The sequence below is a fragment of the Cydia strobilella genome, chromosome 6 (genome assembly GCF_947568885.1).
Source record: "Cydia strobilella chromosome 6, ilCydStro3.1, whole genome shotgun sequence".
Lineage (NCBI taxonomy): Eukaryota > Metazoa > Arthropoda > Insecta > Lepidoptera > Tortricidae > Cydia > Cydia strobilella.
The window spans coordinates 5971137-5988846 of NC_086046.1; the positions used below are offsets into that span (position 1 = coordinate 5971137).

Below are 17710 nucleotides of genomic sequence, written 5' to 3' on the forward strand. Positions count from 1 at the left end.
CCCTGTGCCTAAAAAGGGCGACAGATCGGACCCATCGAATTACAGGCCTATCGCTATTACCTCCCTTCTCTCTAAGGTCATGGAGCGTATAATCAACGCAAAGCTCCTGAGATACCTAGAAGAACACGACCTGATCAGCGACCGTCAGTATGGTTTTCGCCACGGTCGCTCGACTGGTGATCTTCTAGTGTATCTCACTCACCGCTGGGCATCAGCCATTGAGAGTCAAGGTGAGGCATTGGCAGTTAGCCTAGATATAGCGAAGGCGTTCGATCGGGTCTGGCATCGGGGTCTCCTGTCGAAATTACCATCTTATGGATTGCCGGAGGGACTATGCAAATGGATCGCTAGCTTTTTGTCTGGCAGACGCATACGAGCCGTAGTAGACGGAAGCTGCTCCAATAGCATGGACATTAACGCTGGCGTTCCGCAAGGCTCTGTGCTATCCCCAACGCTGTTTTTGCTGCACATCAATGACATGTTGTCTATCGACGACATTCATTGCTATGCAGACGACAGTACTGGGGATGCCTATTACGCAGGCCGTGCCAACATCCCTCGTTCCGTGGTGCTAGAGAGTCGTGAAAAGCTTGTGTCGGATATTGAGGGCACTCTATCCAGAGTTTCGGTGTGGGGCCGGGACAATTTAGTGCGATTCAACCCCACCAAGACACAAGTTTGCGCGTTTACCGCTAAGAAAACCCCATTTACTGTGGTCCCACAGTTCGAAGGCACAGCCCTTACCATGTCAGGGAGTATTGGGATCCTCGGTGTCGACATCTCCAGTGACGTCCAATTCCGTAGCCACCTGGAAGGGAAGGCTGATCTGGCATCCAAAAAACTCGGTGTGCTCAATAAAGCACGGCGATACTTTACTCCGGGGCAAAGACTGCTGCTATATAAATCGCAAGTCAGACCCCATATGGAGTACTGCTGTCACCTTTGGGCAGGAGCACCTGGATGCCAGCTTGGACCCTTCGACTCAGTCCAAAGGCGCGCTGTACGAATCGTCGACGATCCCAAACTCACAAGCGGTATCGAACCTTTAAGTCTAAGGAGAGACTTCGCCTCCTTGTGTGTGTTCTACCGCTTGTACAATGGGCTGTGCTCTGAAGAATTGTTTGACATGATGCCAACGGCCGCTTTCTATCACCGCACCGCTCGCCATCGGCAGGGTGTTCATCCTCACACCCTAGCACCTAAATGGTCGCGTACTGTGCGGTTTAAGAGGAATTTCCTCCCGCGTACGCTTCGGCTGTGGAATGAGCTCCCTGCCGAGGTTTTCCCGAGGGGCTACAGTATGGGGTTCTTCAAAAAAGGAGTGTACAGGTTTTTAAAGGGTCGGCAACGCGCGTGTAATATCTCTGGTGTTGCAGGCGTTCATAGGCTACGGTAACTGCTTACCATCAGGCGGGCCGTATGCTTGATTGCCACCGACGTGGTATAAAAAAAAAAAAAAAAAAAAAATTATATTTGGACGTCGGAGGTGGGTTTAATACTTATTTTACGCGATTAAGTCCCGTCGTTGTAAATAATAATGAGTAAAAATCGTGAAAGTTTAAATCAGTATTCTATTTGGAATTAAATAGAAGCCATGGAAAAGAGGAGACAAGGGTTTTTTTTACTAATGTTTAATAATTCAATCGTACTATTTAGAATTTTGACAAAGTTCCGTCACATGAAAAAATTATGAAAAATAACAACTAATTAACTAGAATGCAATGCAGCAAAATACTGGGTATTTTGTTATGTTAGTGAAATAAAAAAGCCTCTGTTTAATTAGAAAGACGACCCGCTAGCCTGACGTATACATTCCCAGCTATCATCCGGCAACAGAGCATAATGTATGATGACCTCAACAATAACAGTTAAAAGCGATCGCCGAAGCCAAGACGCGGTGAATCGTGGGCAGAAAGGGGCAGTACCAAGTCCCTAAACCAGAGGCAACCTGGGTGACATCGTCGCGCGTCTTAGAGTAGTTGCTCAGTCCATCCAGATAAAAGGACTTGTGTTCCTCATTCTTTGGTTCGGCATTGCGTACCATATTATTCAATTCCTTTAAATAAAAATGGTGAGACTTTAATTCGACATTATTTAAAAAGATAATTGCCGTTTCTTACTATAAAAATTCCGATTTTGCATTACGTTTTGTGATTAAAAACTAATTATAGTGAAGTGCGTTTCCGAATTTCCTATATCTAATCTTTTATCGTGTCTTAATCAATTTTTGTGTGATATATTAAAAAAATATTAAAAGCTAACGTGCAGTTCATTTTTACAGGATGATCTTAATAAGGACCAGCTAGCAAGTGAGTATTTTTGCAAATTAACCTAGTAGTTATAACATCTCGACAATTATCATTATCAATTTTAACTATAAAACTCCCGTGAGACTCAAACCTATTAGATTATTTTAAACCGGGTCACTCACGTATTATTAAGTCGAATAACTCGACATGTTTCGGTCCAATTTACGAGGACCAAAAACCACGAGGATCATTATCAAAATCGGCTTATCGATTTCGTATGACAAATAAATATTATTTACAATGGTTTTATTTAAAGCGGCTGTTATTATCATTTAATCACACTCTCATTATCGAGTTCATTTTATAGTCAAGCAGGTAAATTTATTACAAAATATTTGTCAACATCAAAATCCGTAATTATGAATTAATATCAATGGGCTGTTGAGTTATTTCAACCACTTATCAAGAGGTTCCTCAGGCGATCCAGAGGAGACCTCATTCCAATAAATATGTGGTATGTGCCAAGATAATGTATATAAAATCAGATGATATATGAAATCAGTTTATGCGGAAACTCTAAACCTCGAGATGCTTACCTCATGCCTGACAGAAAATGTTATGCTTGGAATTCAGGGCTTGGGTTTTAAATTTTTATTACGTTCCTCGTTTAGTAGGTATCTGTACTAAGCACAAGAATTTACGTTTATTTGATACAATATACAATAAAATTAATCATAAATTACCTAATTTTTATTTCACAACATACAAAGACTAGACATAATGTAAACTTATTAAATTTAATTATAATATTACAAAATTAAAGCTAAAGTTAATCCTAAAAATTAAATGAAAACACGTTTCTCGTTTTAGAATATCATAGTAATTATATAAAAGTTGACTATGTCTGGCCAGACCTCGGCCTTCACAAGGTAAATATGCTAGTCATATGAAGAAAATTTTACAATAAACCCAATAAACATTGGTTCATTCACGTGGAAACATTAAATTAGTTTTAAAAGTATTAGTAGTAACTTTGAATCGTATTTCAAATAGTCATAGTATGACTGAAAAATGAGCATCTATTTCATATCCTTTATATGTCTGCAGCACTAAGAATTTATCACTACTTCACTACCTAATAACCTACGTGATCAAAAAAAAAAACTATTAGTGTGTTATTATGTTAGTGTGAAGGAAGAATCTTTACACTAACACTTCAAATTGCCTTTTTGCGTAGAAAATAAAGTCCTTTTTCCATTTTAACTAAACGTGCATATTTAAAAGGTGTAATAACGCGAGTAACGCGAGTTCATAGCGTCATCTGATCTGCTTCGGTTCAGCAAGCGTGATTGCAACTAAGAATTACTCTGGAGAGTAATAATCATTTAAATTAATTAACCTAGGAAAATGGAACGTGTTTTCCGTTCTGCTTGTTTCCAGGGAAAGTTCTCCTCACTTTGATACTCAAGTCTTATGTGCTGATCTTAACTTAAGTAGACATCTAATTTACATTGTGTGTAGAATCATTCTAATAAGAGCAGTTAATGTGAACAGCCAGGAGCAGGCGAGGTGTTAAAATTCACTTGCCTATGCTCTTATTCTCTTAAAAATAAAGTATTATTTTGCTAATGTTGAACAACTTGCCCGTTTAGCTATTTTTTCGCAGTAATATAATATTTCTTATTTTCAGTCACATGAGAAAGATTACTTACAAAAGAAATTTGAAATTGCACTAGTTTTTCATCCCATAAGGAAAAAACACCTGTTTTAATCAATTCCATGCTTCCATCACCCGTCTGTCATTGCCAATTTTCTTAAAACCGGTCTCAACTGGTCTTGGTTGCAGATTGCTTTTGGATTGAACAAATAATGTAACGTTAGTTAATAAAAACCGGACAAGTGCGAGTCGGACTCGCCCACCGAGGGTTCCGTACTTTTTAGTATTTGTTGTTTTAGCGGCAACTTAAATACATCATATGTGAAAATTTCAGCTGTCTAGCTATCACGGTTAATGAGATACAGTCTGGTGACAGAGAGACGGACAGACGGACAGAGGAGTCTTAGTAATAGGGTCCCGTTTATATCATTTGGGTACGGAACCCTAAAAATTAAAAACTCTTTTCATATTATAGCTATAACTCATGCCTATACATTATTTCTACTTTGATAAACTGATATGTGGTATTACGATTCTAGTAACCACCTTAGAAAAATAGGTAGGTATAGGTATATTAACAAAGAAAAAGATTGGCAATCATTTATGGGTATTTTTATTTAACTCAGAAAAACTAATAGTGGTATCTCACATTTCTAGTGTAACAGCGTCTCAATATTGGGTCAGCAGTTACCTGAAAAAGCTGACGCTCCGTAAATAGTTTGCTTAGTTACCGGGCCGTCTCTGGGCAAGCGTCATAATATACACGGTGTCGCGTTCAGTAGAATTATAGATAAAACGGAGGCAAATGATGTAGAATCTAAATGAATTTGAAATTAAAAATGAAAAAAAAAAAAACAATTCGACCTCCACGTACAATGTTCAGCTAAAATTATTCGTTTTGGTAAAAATAAAAACTTTACTCTTCATTAAAAAAAAACTCCTTGTTTTAGGAGTCAAATGTAGTCGTTTTTTTGTTAAATTCGAAAAAAGGCACATATCGCCCGACATTTCGTAAGCGGACAGCAATTATTTGGGTTAAACCTATTTTATTTTGAATACCGACCATAGGGTTCCGTACACAAAGGGTAAAAACGGGACCCTATTACTAAGACTCCTCTGTCCGTCTCTCTGTATGTCTGTCTGTCCGTCTGTCTGTCACCAGGCTGTATCTCATGAACCGTGATAGCTAGTCAGATGAAATTTTCACAGATGATGTATTTCTGTTGTCGCTATAACAACAAATACTAAAAAGTACGGAACCCTCGGTGGGCGAGTCCAACTCGCACTTGTCCGGTTTTTTTAATAAGATATTAATGCTGTTTACCCACTTTGGCAAGAAGTTAGTTGTAGCAAAACATTGATCACGATTTCCCAACTGGTTAAAGTTCTAACGGGCCAATTCGAACAATGATCTAGATATCAACTAGATATCCACTAGATATGAAACAGAAACGATAACGAGATATTTAAAAAAGTCTTGTCAAATTTGACATTTCCGCGATTCCGAATGTCCTCTTGAACGATCTCTTTAAGATTTGCCTAAGATATTACTTAGACATCCAATGGATATCTAATGGATATCCCAAAATGTCACAATAATTGTAGCGTAAAATGACAATTGGTTTCTCGAATCGAACTGCAAAAGATAACTAGCTAGTTGAGAACTAAACTATAACGTATCTATTAGATCTCGTATTGTTCTCGAATTTAGTAATTAACACGTTGATCGTATTGACTGAAAGGTTCTAAGATTTTTGTTAAACTCAAGATAATATCTTATCTTATATTATAATGAAATACAACAAAAAACTAAACTGCTACTCTTTTGCTGCTTTATTTTCAGTCCTCAAGAAGGCGTTTGAGGCCTTCGACCACGAGAAAAAGGGTTGCATCGGCACCGTGATGGTGGGCACCATCTTTGGCATGCTGGGTCTTGGCGTCACTGACGAGACCTTAAAGGAAATCATTGAAGAAGTGGACGAAGATGGTCAGTACTCTTTACTTACCCTTTTATGGGCCGATATTTATTGTCGAATTGTTTTTTCCTCACAGTTCGATTAAATTTGGTGAATAGATGGAGCTCCCTATTCTGAACAATATAAGCGCAATTACACCGTGTCCTAAAAATCTTCCTCTGAGTTACGAAAAAGTATGATACTCATAAGAAAATTACATTTTGTGTTTTCGTATTTATTCCAGCCAAGATGAGGAGTTTTTCAAACTAGCCAAATTTTATCCAAATGTGACGACAAAAATATTCGACATCCAAATACAGGTCAGCCCTTATAAGAAAACATACTTTGTACTCCCAAAATACATTCGTCGTCCGTCCGTAATAATAATGGAAAGTGGGCTGTTGTACTATATTTAATCTAAGGCCAGGATTACACTTGTAAGTTTACTTACGTAAGTAGGGACAAAGCTGTTTGCTAGAATGAGATAACGATATTCATATCTCATTCAGTAGTATAGCTGTGTCCCTGCTTACGTAAGTAAAACTTACAAGTGTAATCCTGGCCTAAGAGGCGCTCAATTTCAGACAAAAATGTGGGCAGACTTTGTAATGAAGAAAGACTTTTTTAGATTAATAGCAATAGTAAGTAAGTAAATATTCTTTATTGCACCAATATTATACATTTTACATACATGTAAAATTACAAAGAAATTTGAAAGAAAAATAGAACCAGGTAACAACAGGCGGTCTTATCGATAAAAAGCGATCTCTTCCAGACAACCTCATACATTACCCAGTACATTACCACCCAGTATCAACCTAGTACATTATAAGTATTATAACAGAGGCCGGGAAAGGGCAATTCGTGGATGAGTTTCGATTTTGTCGAACGACGCGAAGCAGTCTTACAAACAAGACGAATCCACGAATTGCTGTTCCTGCCGAGGCATATATAGTGCTTCCCTGTTTAATTTTTTTTTTAAGTTGAAGGCACAACTTATTCTGCCATTCATTACCATTCAATATTCGTTCATTGAATATAATTGTGTAATATAAGCTGTATGAACACGGATGAGATCCTTAAAAAATATAGAAGTTTTGATTTTATTAAGCAGTATTCGCACGATCATACACGACGGTCTTGTAAGAACGAGACATGTCGGTCGTTTATCTTACTGTCTATCCTATAGCTTAATAAAATGACAGCTGATCGGATCGTGTAGACGCGGCCCGTGGCTATAATAATTGGTTGTTTGCGTTTTATTTAAAAAAAGGTAAAAAACAATACATTAATAACTTCCCTTCCGCTAAAACAGAACAATAATGGTTTGAATTTTTTTAATTTGAGTTTGATCGTAAAGAAGAACTTCCTGTACTAAATATTTTTGCTACAATAAGGTGAACATTTCCGAGCATATTGGAGAAAATGAATATTACTTAAGCTAAGCGAAATTTTTATGCTACTAGTGCGATGAATTAAATATATCAAAACGTAACGATTATTGCTATTACCTACAATTATCATGAGTCAGATTAAATTAAATTAAACAATAAATTATAATATAGCATCACAAGGCGAACACATATATTAAACTTTAATAATGAGAAATGAGATACTAAAAATGAGTTGGTCCACAATAATACAAACCTTTCAATTTTCCAAGAACAATTGTCAGTCGCTAAATTGCGGCATCAATGATAATCAGCTTTTCAAAAACCAAACGAGGCTTTCGAAGCAACATCAAATTCTAATAACACAATAAACACAGATAATGTCTTTGATACTGGCGCAATTGGAGTAATAAGCAAAGTCTTTGTTAAGGACTGCCGAAAATCAACGGGTCGCTCCGAGCGTCGAGAACAATAAAGAGCGCCTTTAAGGCGACTTGTGCCCTAAAAGACCTTGACACTACATTAAACATTTCGTTCAAATTCCAATCATACAATCATCCAAAAGTCGAAAATTAACTTAGGTAGGATACAGACTATTTACTACCAATTATATACCGAAATATCGTTAAATTTAACAGACGCCACATTTTTCCATACTATATGTTATGTATAGGATTCTTTAACGTTAAATAACTTGATATAATAACGAATAAATATATAATGTATAATAATTTACTAATTTTTATGAATATAATAATGTTAATAAATTAAACTAACCGTGCAAATATCACTCATAGTTAAAAACAGCCTGGGATACTAATTGACTTGTTGTTTTTTTTTACCGTACTTAATTAGTAACATTAGTGTAGGTTAAGGTTTAATATACATTTATTCCGATGTTTTCGGTTCTTGCCTTTCAGAACCTTAAGCTCTCAAAAAAGAATATTCCACTGCACTATAGTTGCCTTAAGCTTAGATGCCCTTAAATCTTGGTTATCTAACTGAAAGCAAGTTCAAGCGAGACAAGTAAATTATATGAAGGGCGATAAGGACCTCATATCATGTTTCGTTATGAACGTTATATTTTATTTTTATACACTCACTTGCGTTATTTATGTAAGTTTTGGTTCGATAATTATGTAATGGTTTTTGGCGGCCTCGTGTAATTTAAAGTAGCCCTAATAAAAGCCCTTATGTAGACAAGACTTATTGATGGAATAATTTACTAAAGTTAGACCAAGGTCTGCAACGATTTTGATAGCATACGCAGTGCAAGTGTTATTTATAAGAAGTTTGACGTTTAAAATAACACTTGCACTGCGTGTACTATCGAAATCGTTGCAGACTTATCTTGGTCTAACTCTAAGCGAGTCTTAAGTGTAGCTATATGAATTTTTAGCAGTTTTATTTGAGAAGTACAAAAATCACTATATTCATGTAGGCACTTTTAGTGTTTTACATAATACGGGAAAATGCAGATGACAGGGTCGAGTGGAAAAAACGAGGGGAGGCCTTTGCCCAGCAGTGGGACACCAAAGTAGGATAATAAAAAATAAAACATAATATTAATATGTACTTATGACTTAATATTTTTATTTTTATATTGCATAGGTATTTTTTTCCAAGCTGAACTTACAGACTATTCTAGTCTAATTAATTCCCTTGCTAATATTAATTAACATGGATAAGTTTTCTATTTAATTATTGAATAGCTCACCCAAAAGAAAACAAAGACACAATTCAGAGAGAGAAAATGCAATAAATTGCTGAAATTGGATCAACAGAACATAATTAAGGAATTGATATCGAAGAAATTGGTATAATACCGTCTAGATTCAATGTAAATAGTGAAATTTAATCGGTCATCGGGAACCCATTTTTCTAATTCAGTAATCGATAGCGATCACATTTATGTAACACTAACACAGCGAAATTCTTTTTTTATAATACCTTATTTTTAAGTTGAAATTAAATTAAAAATTGGAATTGTTGTCGCCCTACCAATGGTTTAGTTTAGAGTAAAGAGTTTAAAACCTCTTTCCAAAGTTATACCAAGCTACACAAAACTAAAGACTTGTGAGCATAAGCTGTCAATTTGTCATTGTCAAATTCATATTAAGCGATGGAAATTGGCGTACTCTATCGTACAGTCGCCATCAGATATATCGGAGCGGTCAAGGTGCTCACAAATATCTGAACACGCCTCTATTGTCAAGGCGTTAAGTGCGTGTTCAGATATTTTTGAGCACCTCGGCCGCTCCGGTATATCAGATGGCAACTGTACAAACAGCAACACTCTTAATGTACATCGGTGGGCCTTATTCCTTTTGAAATAAAGTTTACGAACTGTCAGTCAACAGTGTGCATAAGCGGTAGTACACCTACTTTCCTTTAATAAAAGTAGGGTGTCCATGTATCCATTGGTTATTATAACGATATATTTTAACGATAACGGTTTATTTTAACGATATATTTAACTGTTATTAATTAAATAGTGATTAAGTAAATTGCATGAGATCTCGCGTATTGAATGTCATTTAGTATTCATTAATATTTTTCAACTGATCACAGATTAAATTTCACCGTGTATAAATATTAATGTAAAGCGATAACCGCATAAAACTGAAATATCAAAAACGCCCAGTAGATATTTATAATGTTTTCGATTTTCGTAAGTTCACATAATAATCATAAAGAGCTTTCACTAAGCGACCACTAATAAAATATAATTAATTGCTCCGTAGACGAAAACCCTTTTCAAATAAATGTAAACCAATTACTTGGGATTATGATTCAAGGCTTTGATATAAACGAAGAAAGGTTTTCATTTCGACTAATTAATTATTTATTAGTATTGAATTCCCACTTTTAATTCTCTACTAAGCTACGAACCTTTCATGAATTTGTGGTAATGATTAAGTTAAGATTTTAGCTAAAATGTATAGTACCTAAACAAAACTATTGTTTACAACTCGCTAGTTGTGTGCAACGCTTTGTGGCACCCCATGTGCTGCACCACGTTCGACGTGTTGCCTCTCTGTCGCACTTGTAAATTCGTACGAAAGTGTGACAGGAAGGCAACACGTAGAACATGGTTCGCGGTAGGTCCTCTGATATCATAGTGTACAACGCCTACGGCAATAGGTTAGGTACCCATTAAACGATGCTCCCCGATCCGCCACTAATTTTCTGAGTGCTCTTGCCGGAGAACGCAAATACTCTTTTACTCTTTTACTATCAGAATATAAAGATCTTAAGCGACTTAACCCATATAGCCACATGCGACTTTATCTTTCCAAGTGGTGGTGTTATCGCTTCGACAAAAAAAGATTCGCTTGGCGTACCTATTAGAGATTAAACTTTTGCAATATTTTTGAACCGAAGTTATTTTAGTTGCGTGAACGGTTGGCTGCTGGGGCTGTCAAAGTTTGGTGAAATATGAGCGTAGTTAGCGAAAGCTATTTTATGTTATTTTGCATTGAATGTGAATAATTAACGTGATAAACATCTATTTAAAGGCTATTACAAATAGTTACATTTGTTAGTAAACTAAGGCCATTACAATAAACAATATGAATTTATTGCGGTTGTTGATATAGCATATAAATAGTGAAAGCAAATCATACACGTAATTCGAATTATTTCTTGACCCTACGACAAAATTAACCCTTTAGGCCAAATAATAGGCTCGCTTCACTATATAAAGCCTTGGAGAAAAATAGGTGTGATGTGAAGTTTTTAGTCCGTGCCAAGCACATATCGCTAATGAATGGCTTTTTTTACAACAGGGTAATAAAACAATTAGTACCCAGTTTTGCTTACACTTGAGCTAAACAATCTTGATGCCAGTTACTTTTCTACATTTTAATTTCTAAGTTTTCCTAGTACTTATTCAAACTTTTGTCTGTTTTTCGTCTGTCTGTCGTTAAATAAAATAATAATAATAAAATAATAAATATTATAGGACATTCTTAGACAGATTGAGTAAGTCCCACGGTAAGCTCAAGGAGGCTTGTGTTATGTAATGTGGATGAAATAAAAAATATATTATGGTACAATTTAAACACAGATCAACCTAGTCCTACAGTAAGCTCTGTAAGGCTTGTGTCGTGGGTACTGGACGACGACGATATTAAGTATAATATACAGTTATATAATATACATGGAACAAATACCCAGCAACAAATATTCGTGATGAACACACAAATAAATACCCTTACCAGGATTTGAACACGGGATAGATTGAATCTAAAGAAATATTTATTTCAAACTAAATACGATTAGTGTTGAAAAAAACTTTCATTTACATAATAAGTAATAACGTATCGATATTATCCCAGAAACACAAAAAAATCATAACTAGTTATTTTCCTAATATATGTACGGGACGTGCTTAGTCGAACTTTTGTCCTTTCTTATTCGTAAACATAAAGTTTTATGACACATCGGTGCATATTAAATTTCATCAACTATTATAATAAACAGAAGATGATTGTAGATACATACGATACGATTACGATACGATAAAATACGATACGATACGATGAAATTTAAATTTTTATGCTTTCTACAGGATCCGGCGAGCTGGAGTTTGAAGAGTTTGTAACGTTAGCGTCGAGATTTATGGTTGAAGAGGACGCTGAAGCTATGCAACAAGAACTCAAGGAGGCATTCCGGTTGTACGACAAAGAAGGTAAATGTGGCTTTCCATCAGAGAAGGGTCCTTATGCTTCATGTGCAATAAGGACCTTTCTATAAGAATTTCAGATAAAAAGGACCTTAATTGCACTTAAAGCATAAGGAAAGCCACAAATAAAGACTATGGCGTTATTCATAAACACGCTACAACGCCTGAATTAGCTATTAGACGTTTGCCTTTATCCGTCATTTTTGACTTGCATTTGTGAGAAAGGGATAAAATATAAATTAACTAATTGAGGCTTGTAAAGTTTGATGAGTATAACGGACTTTAAAAACCGGCCAAGTGCGAGTCGGACTCGCGCACGAAGGGTTCCGTACCATTACGCAAAAAACGGCAAAAAAATCAGCCCGGTGACGGACAGACAGACGGACAGCGGAGTCTTAGTGTCCCGTTTTTACCCTTTGGGTACGGAACCCTAAAAAACACAGGTATCAGGAGCACACCATTAAAACACTTCGGATTCCTCCCCAACATCCTGTACACACCTATAAAGTAATATTTATCCCGAGCTTTATATATTTGTGCCATTTTCAACCAAAAGGGTACTTATTGTCGCTTGTCAGTAAGGCGCTATTTCCATATAGCTTCAATTAGAAAACAAACCTATCGACAAGCGACAATGTGGTGCCTTTTGGTTGAAAACGTCACATTTAACCAATGTCATAGCTTACATTACCAATTAATTAAGGCTTTTGCTGTGTTATTTTGAACGCGTAAATCCATATTACAGGCTAAAATAATCAAATACTCTGTGTCTGGCTGAATTAAATTTAGCCGTTGGAAAATTTCTAGACATTCCTGTGACCCTCACAAGGCTTAACCCTTGTTAGTTATTTAACGTGTTTCTTTTGGGAGGGTGATTTCTAGGGTGATTATGGTTTTGTTATTAATGAAAATACTGAGGGCAAAGATAAGATATAACTCCGTAATAGATGTTTACAGTCTAAGGAAAAAACGTGCCTCGAAAATCAAGAAAATTTGATTCTCGTTCAGAGGGCGCCACTAGTTTTGGCCCACTGTCGTATAGATGGCGTTGACTGTTTCGTTTGTTATTTAACAATTTTAACGCATATCAGTGAAAGAACATGGGTCAAAATCATAAAAATAATTAATGCATTTAAAAAAAAACATTTATCTATATTTAAATACATTTTATCGTATCTTTATAAATCTTAATTTTTAGTTTTAAAGTGTGTCGACAGATGGCAGTGAATTTACTGGGATTACAAAATTTACTATGACAATACCGCTCTAGTATAAGTTACTCTATGCTGAGGGTAAGATTGTAACTTTCTTACTTCTGTGGCCCTAGTGAAAAATGGTACAAGTCTCGCGAAGCTTAGGTATAAGAAGGGCACAAACAAGTGTTACGTTTAACTTACGTCCTTTTACAATTGCGCTGCCCAAGACCTGTACCCTTATTCACTAGGGCCATAGGCTTATACTCTTTTATTGACCTTCGTGAAGTAGGTACGAGTACGAGTATCTACATAGTACACTAAATTTAAGTATTCTATTTTTTTGGATTATATACGATTAAAGATAGGTATTAAAAGGAAATTAAACAGATTTATTCAAAACTTGCTTCTGTCCGCTACTTAATCTGCCCGGAATTATGACGATGATTAATAAAAACATCAGTCCTTTACGTGGACTCTTACTGTTTTCATACTAAATTTCATTTAAATCGGTTCAGCGGTTTAAGAATGAAGAGGTTACCTAGGACAGACAGGCAGAGTTACTTTCGCATTTATAATAAATAAAAAGTAGGAATGTCCTGAATTGCATTGGCTTTGCTTGGGTACTGCGGCCCAAAAATCTCCAGTACAATGAGAGATGGCTTATGTCCAGGGGCCCATTTCTCGAAAACTATTAGACTAATATTATTAGTCCACGAACTGTCAAATCTTATGGGTTACCATGGCAACACAGCGGACTAATACCATTCGAGTAATGGGCCCCAGCAGTATGGCGTTTAATGGCATTAGGTACTTACATACAAACAACTATTGAACTATTGATTGGTGAAGTTGTGGAACGAGTTGCCCCTGTCGCTCAAACGGTCCCGGTCTGTAGCATCACTCAAAGTTAATCTGAAAAAGCTTTGGCTTTCCCACGAACTGTGATTTGGTTGAGTGCTAATATATATATATTATTTATATTATATATATATATATATATATATATATATATATATATATATATATTTATTTATTTAATATTTATTTAGTACTAAATATTTATGTATGCTAGTACATATTTATTTTATTGCATAATGCAATTGATGTATTTTAGTTATTCGTAGACTTTAATATTGTAGTTTTCCTTTTTAAATATTATTGTACGTTCTGTAAGTTTGTCTATCTATCTAATTCGAATTTTCCACTCATTTACTCTAAGGTTAGCTGGAAGAAATCCCTTATAGGGATAAGCTCGCCTTTGTACCTAAATTTATATGAATTTCATGTTATCAATTTTTGTTTTGTACAATAAAGTGATTTACTACTACTACTACTATTAAGTCTAATACGCCGTTGAAAATCGTTTCTCTTTGTGTCATTTTGATAGAATCTGTGCGGAAAGAGAAGAGTCGTAGAATGTATGGGCTTCCTTACATTCCACGACTACGTATGTGTTAATAAAAAAATTAAGAGGCCTAAATTTTATTTATACGTGGATAAGTATAGGCAATGTTATGAAATATTTTCAGGTAACGGCTACATCACGACAGCGGTGCTACGGGAGATCCTCAGAGAGCTGGACGACAAGATCAGCGCAGAGGAGTTGGACATGATGATTGAGGAAATTGACTCTGATGGCTCTGGCACAGTTGACTTTGATGGTATGTATCACTTATTAATTCGTGTGTATCACCGTTATTATCAGGCTCTGAGAATATATCTGCAGTTGTCTCTAATTAATAGGGATGATGATTGATGACACATGTTGAATTTTCTAACAAAATCTAGTAACATTCAAATGAGCAATTTATCACAATAATGTAGATATTAAAATAATATATGGAAATAAATCAAAAAAGGGCTTTAGTTTCAAAATTTAAGTAATTTTTTAACTTCCAAAAAGGAAAAAAGTAAGGGTACCATTCGATTCCTTACAATTTTTCCAAAAAAAGATTGTATATCAACTGCAATATTTCACCGACAAAAACGCAATTTTCTTGTTTTGTCCATACATTCAAAATGGGCTCTCAGTGACCTTGACGTCACGTTCACTTATCGTTTTGTTAGGAGCGTTTCGCGAGTGAAGTACGACTGTCGGATTTTGACTAACATTTCTTACTTTTGTATTGCTTTAATGCAATGGGTCCCATCTGACATTTGATCCTTAAAATAAACCTGATCGATTGATACCATTAATGAGATTCTTTTCATACATTTAATATGGGTCGCGGCAATTGAATGAATAGAATTATCCATCAGAGAGCCATAAAATTTGGTTATGTTTTATGTAACCAGTCTCTATTCTCCTTTATCACCGCCTGACGATTTTATTCATATTAGGTATATGTGGGTGAATCAATTTGCTTTTTGCTGTTGTTCTGTTCCGTGACCTAAGACATAACAGTTACAAACATACTGTAACATATACTTCTTACATGATGATTAGCAGATAGCCTATACAAGATTGTCTTAAACTTACTAAAAATGCCTGTTTAATGCGATAGTAATTGAAAGTATAGAAACTCATTTTAAAATCAATTTCTAAACACAAATCTAACAACCAAATCTAAAGCATTAATTATACTCGTAGAATAATAATTTTGTAACGCTCCTATACGTTGAAATACTTAGTATTTTGGCATAAAATACAAGCACTATGTCATTGTTAACTAAATTGAATGTGACATCGACTATTATAATTTAGAATTTATAATATCGCGTCCGATCGAGTAACGTGCCAAACTAGAGTTTAGCTTTGGCTGAATATTAGATTTAATTGATTTAAACTTTTGCTTTGACCTTCTTTAAAACAATAGGTACTAATCTTGCTATCATTTATAAACGAGATAAGTGTTTAATAAAGCCGCCATAATTATAATCATTGCATTATTATGACGCGTGTGTTGTATAAGTTACGTGAAACTAAAAAGGCGAAAAAAAAACTAAAACTAACACTGGCATTATAAATGGAAGAAAAGTAATAGCAGTAAAGAAATAAGTCAATTTCTAATTATGAATAAACTGTGAACTCTAATGGTCTTCAGTTCAGTTACTTTCTTAATAAAGCTTTTCCTTCATTTACATAATTATTTGTGCTGCGACTAGAGTTGTGCCGTTCCCGGTAACATTCCCCATTTTGTATGGGGAAATTCCTCGCTCGGTAACATTCCCCATACTAAATGGGTAATGTTACCGGGAACGGCACAACTCTACCTGCGACAATTTTAATTTTAATGAACTTATATTACTTAGAACCCTTGATTATTATAATTTATAATTTGCTGTAAAGGCATACCCGAGCGTATTGTACCTAATGGTCAATAAAGCAGTCTCGCACGCATATCGCTAGACACGCTCATTTTAGCTACGTCAAATTAAGCCGAATATGGGCAATCAGGGGAAAATTGGTACAATTATACCTCGTGGTGTCCATATGAACATACTAAAATGCTGAGCGTGTAAAGTCAGATTTTTGCTCATATCTCGAATATCTGTACGAATAAACTATAATTACTTCGTACAACAGTTTCTACATAAACTTTTACACTTAACACTTATTCTAATAATGTACCGATATCTTATTTTGATTATATAAATTATTTATATATCTACCTAATTTAATTACTTCAAGGGGTAAGAAGAATTAAAATAACTTTCTGGAATTGATCTCATACATACGGATAAAAAAGAGTTTTCCAACATCAAATTACGAAAAGTTTGTGATATCTCTTGAATAGACTTGCCGTAATTGTGACTGAAACGGTGGACTTTCCAGAATTTCCCTAGCTTATTTTGCTCATGAAAATTTCATGCCTCCTTGTTAACATTGCAAGAATTCTTCTGGATTTGCACTTATACAACTTAACTTTAACTTTTGTTAAATTTCAGAATTCATGGAAGTTATGACGGGAGGCGACGACTGAACGGACATTTGCCCAAGTTGATGTTATAATGATACTAATTTTATCTATGTCTACTACGCAATATCAATTTATTTATACATCGGAAGACCAATTTGATATGATTAGCAAAAAACTATAATGTATTTATTTAACTATACTTGTAAGTTATTTTATAAGAATAAAAAAATATCCTAAGAGTATGTATATTTTTTCTTTAGTATTCTGCTAAAGAATAATTGTTATACTTATTTATTTATTTAATCTTTATTGCACAAAAGAAAATACAATCGTACAAAAGGCGGACTTAATGCTATGAGGCATTCTCTACCTTACACTTATCGCACATGATATGACGTGATACAGTCTGTTTGACATCGTACAATAATAAGAGACTACCGCTGTATTTAATAATAAATGAAAAAAACCGGCCAAGTGCGAGTCGGACTCGCCCGCCGAGGGTTTCGTACTTTTTAGTATTTGTTGTTATAGCGGCAACATAAATATGTACATCATCTGTGAAAATTTCAACTGTCTAGCTATCACGGTTCATGAGATACAGCCTAGTGACAGACAGACGGACAGACGGACAGCGGAGTCTTAGTAATAGGGACCCGTTTTTACCCTTTGGGTACGGAACCCTAAAAAGAACCTATGACTTGAAAATTAGGCTGAG

At 35.3% G+C, this 17710-nt stretch overlaps 1 protein-coding gene across 1 annotated transcript; it reads left to right on the forward strand.

Moving 5' to 3' along the window:
* The first annotated feature begins 1956 nt into the window (after positions 1-1956).
* On the forward strand, positions 1957-17234 carry LOC134742417 (troponin C, isoallergen Bla g 6.0101-like). Its single transcript, XM_063675560.1, has 5 exons — positions 1957-2077; positions 5728-5893; positions 11826-11945; positions 14665-14796; positions 17024-17234. The coding sequence occupies exons 1-5, from the start codon at positions 2069-2071 to the stop codon at positions 17056-17058; spliced, it is 462 nt and encodes a 153-aa protein (XP_063531630.1). The 5' UTR covers positions 1957-2068; the 3' UTR covers positions 17059-17234.
* The last annotated feature ends 476 nt before the right edge of the window (positions 17235-17710 follow it).

Bases quoted from the DNA above. Each gene is read 5' to 3' on its own strand.
- LOC134742417 (XM_063675560.1), top strand. The intron at 5,894-11,825 runs GTCAGTACTCTT...TGCTTTCTACAG, and splicing joins TGAAGAAGTGGACGAAGATG to GATCCGGCGAGCTGGAGTTT. The intron at 14,797-17,023 runs GTATGTATCACT...GTTAAATTTCAG, and splicing joins TGGCACAGTTGACTTTGATG to AATTCATGGAAGTTATGACG.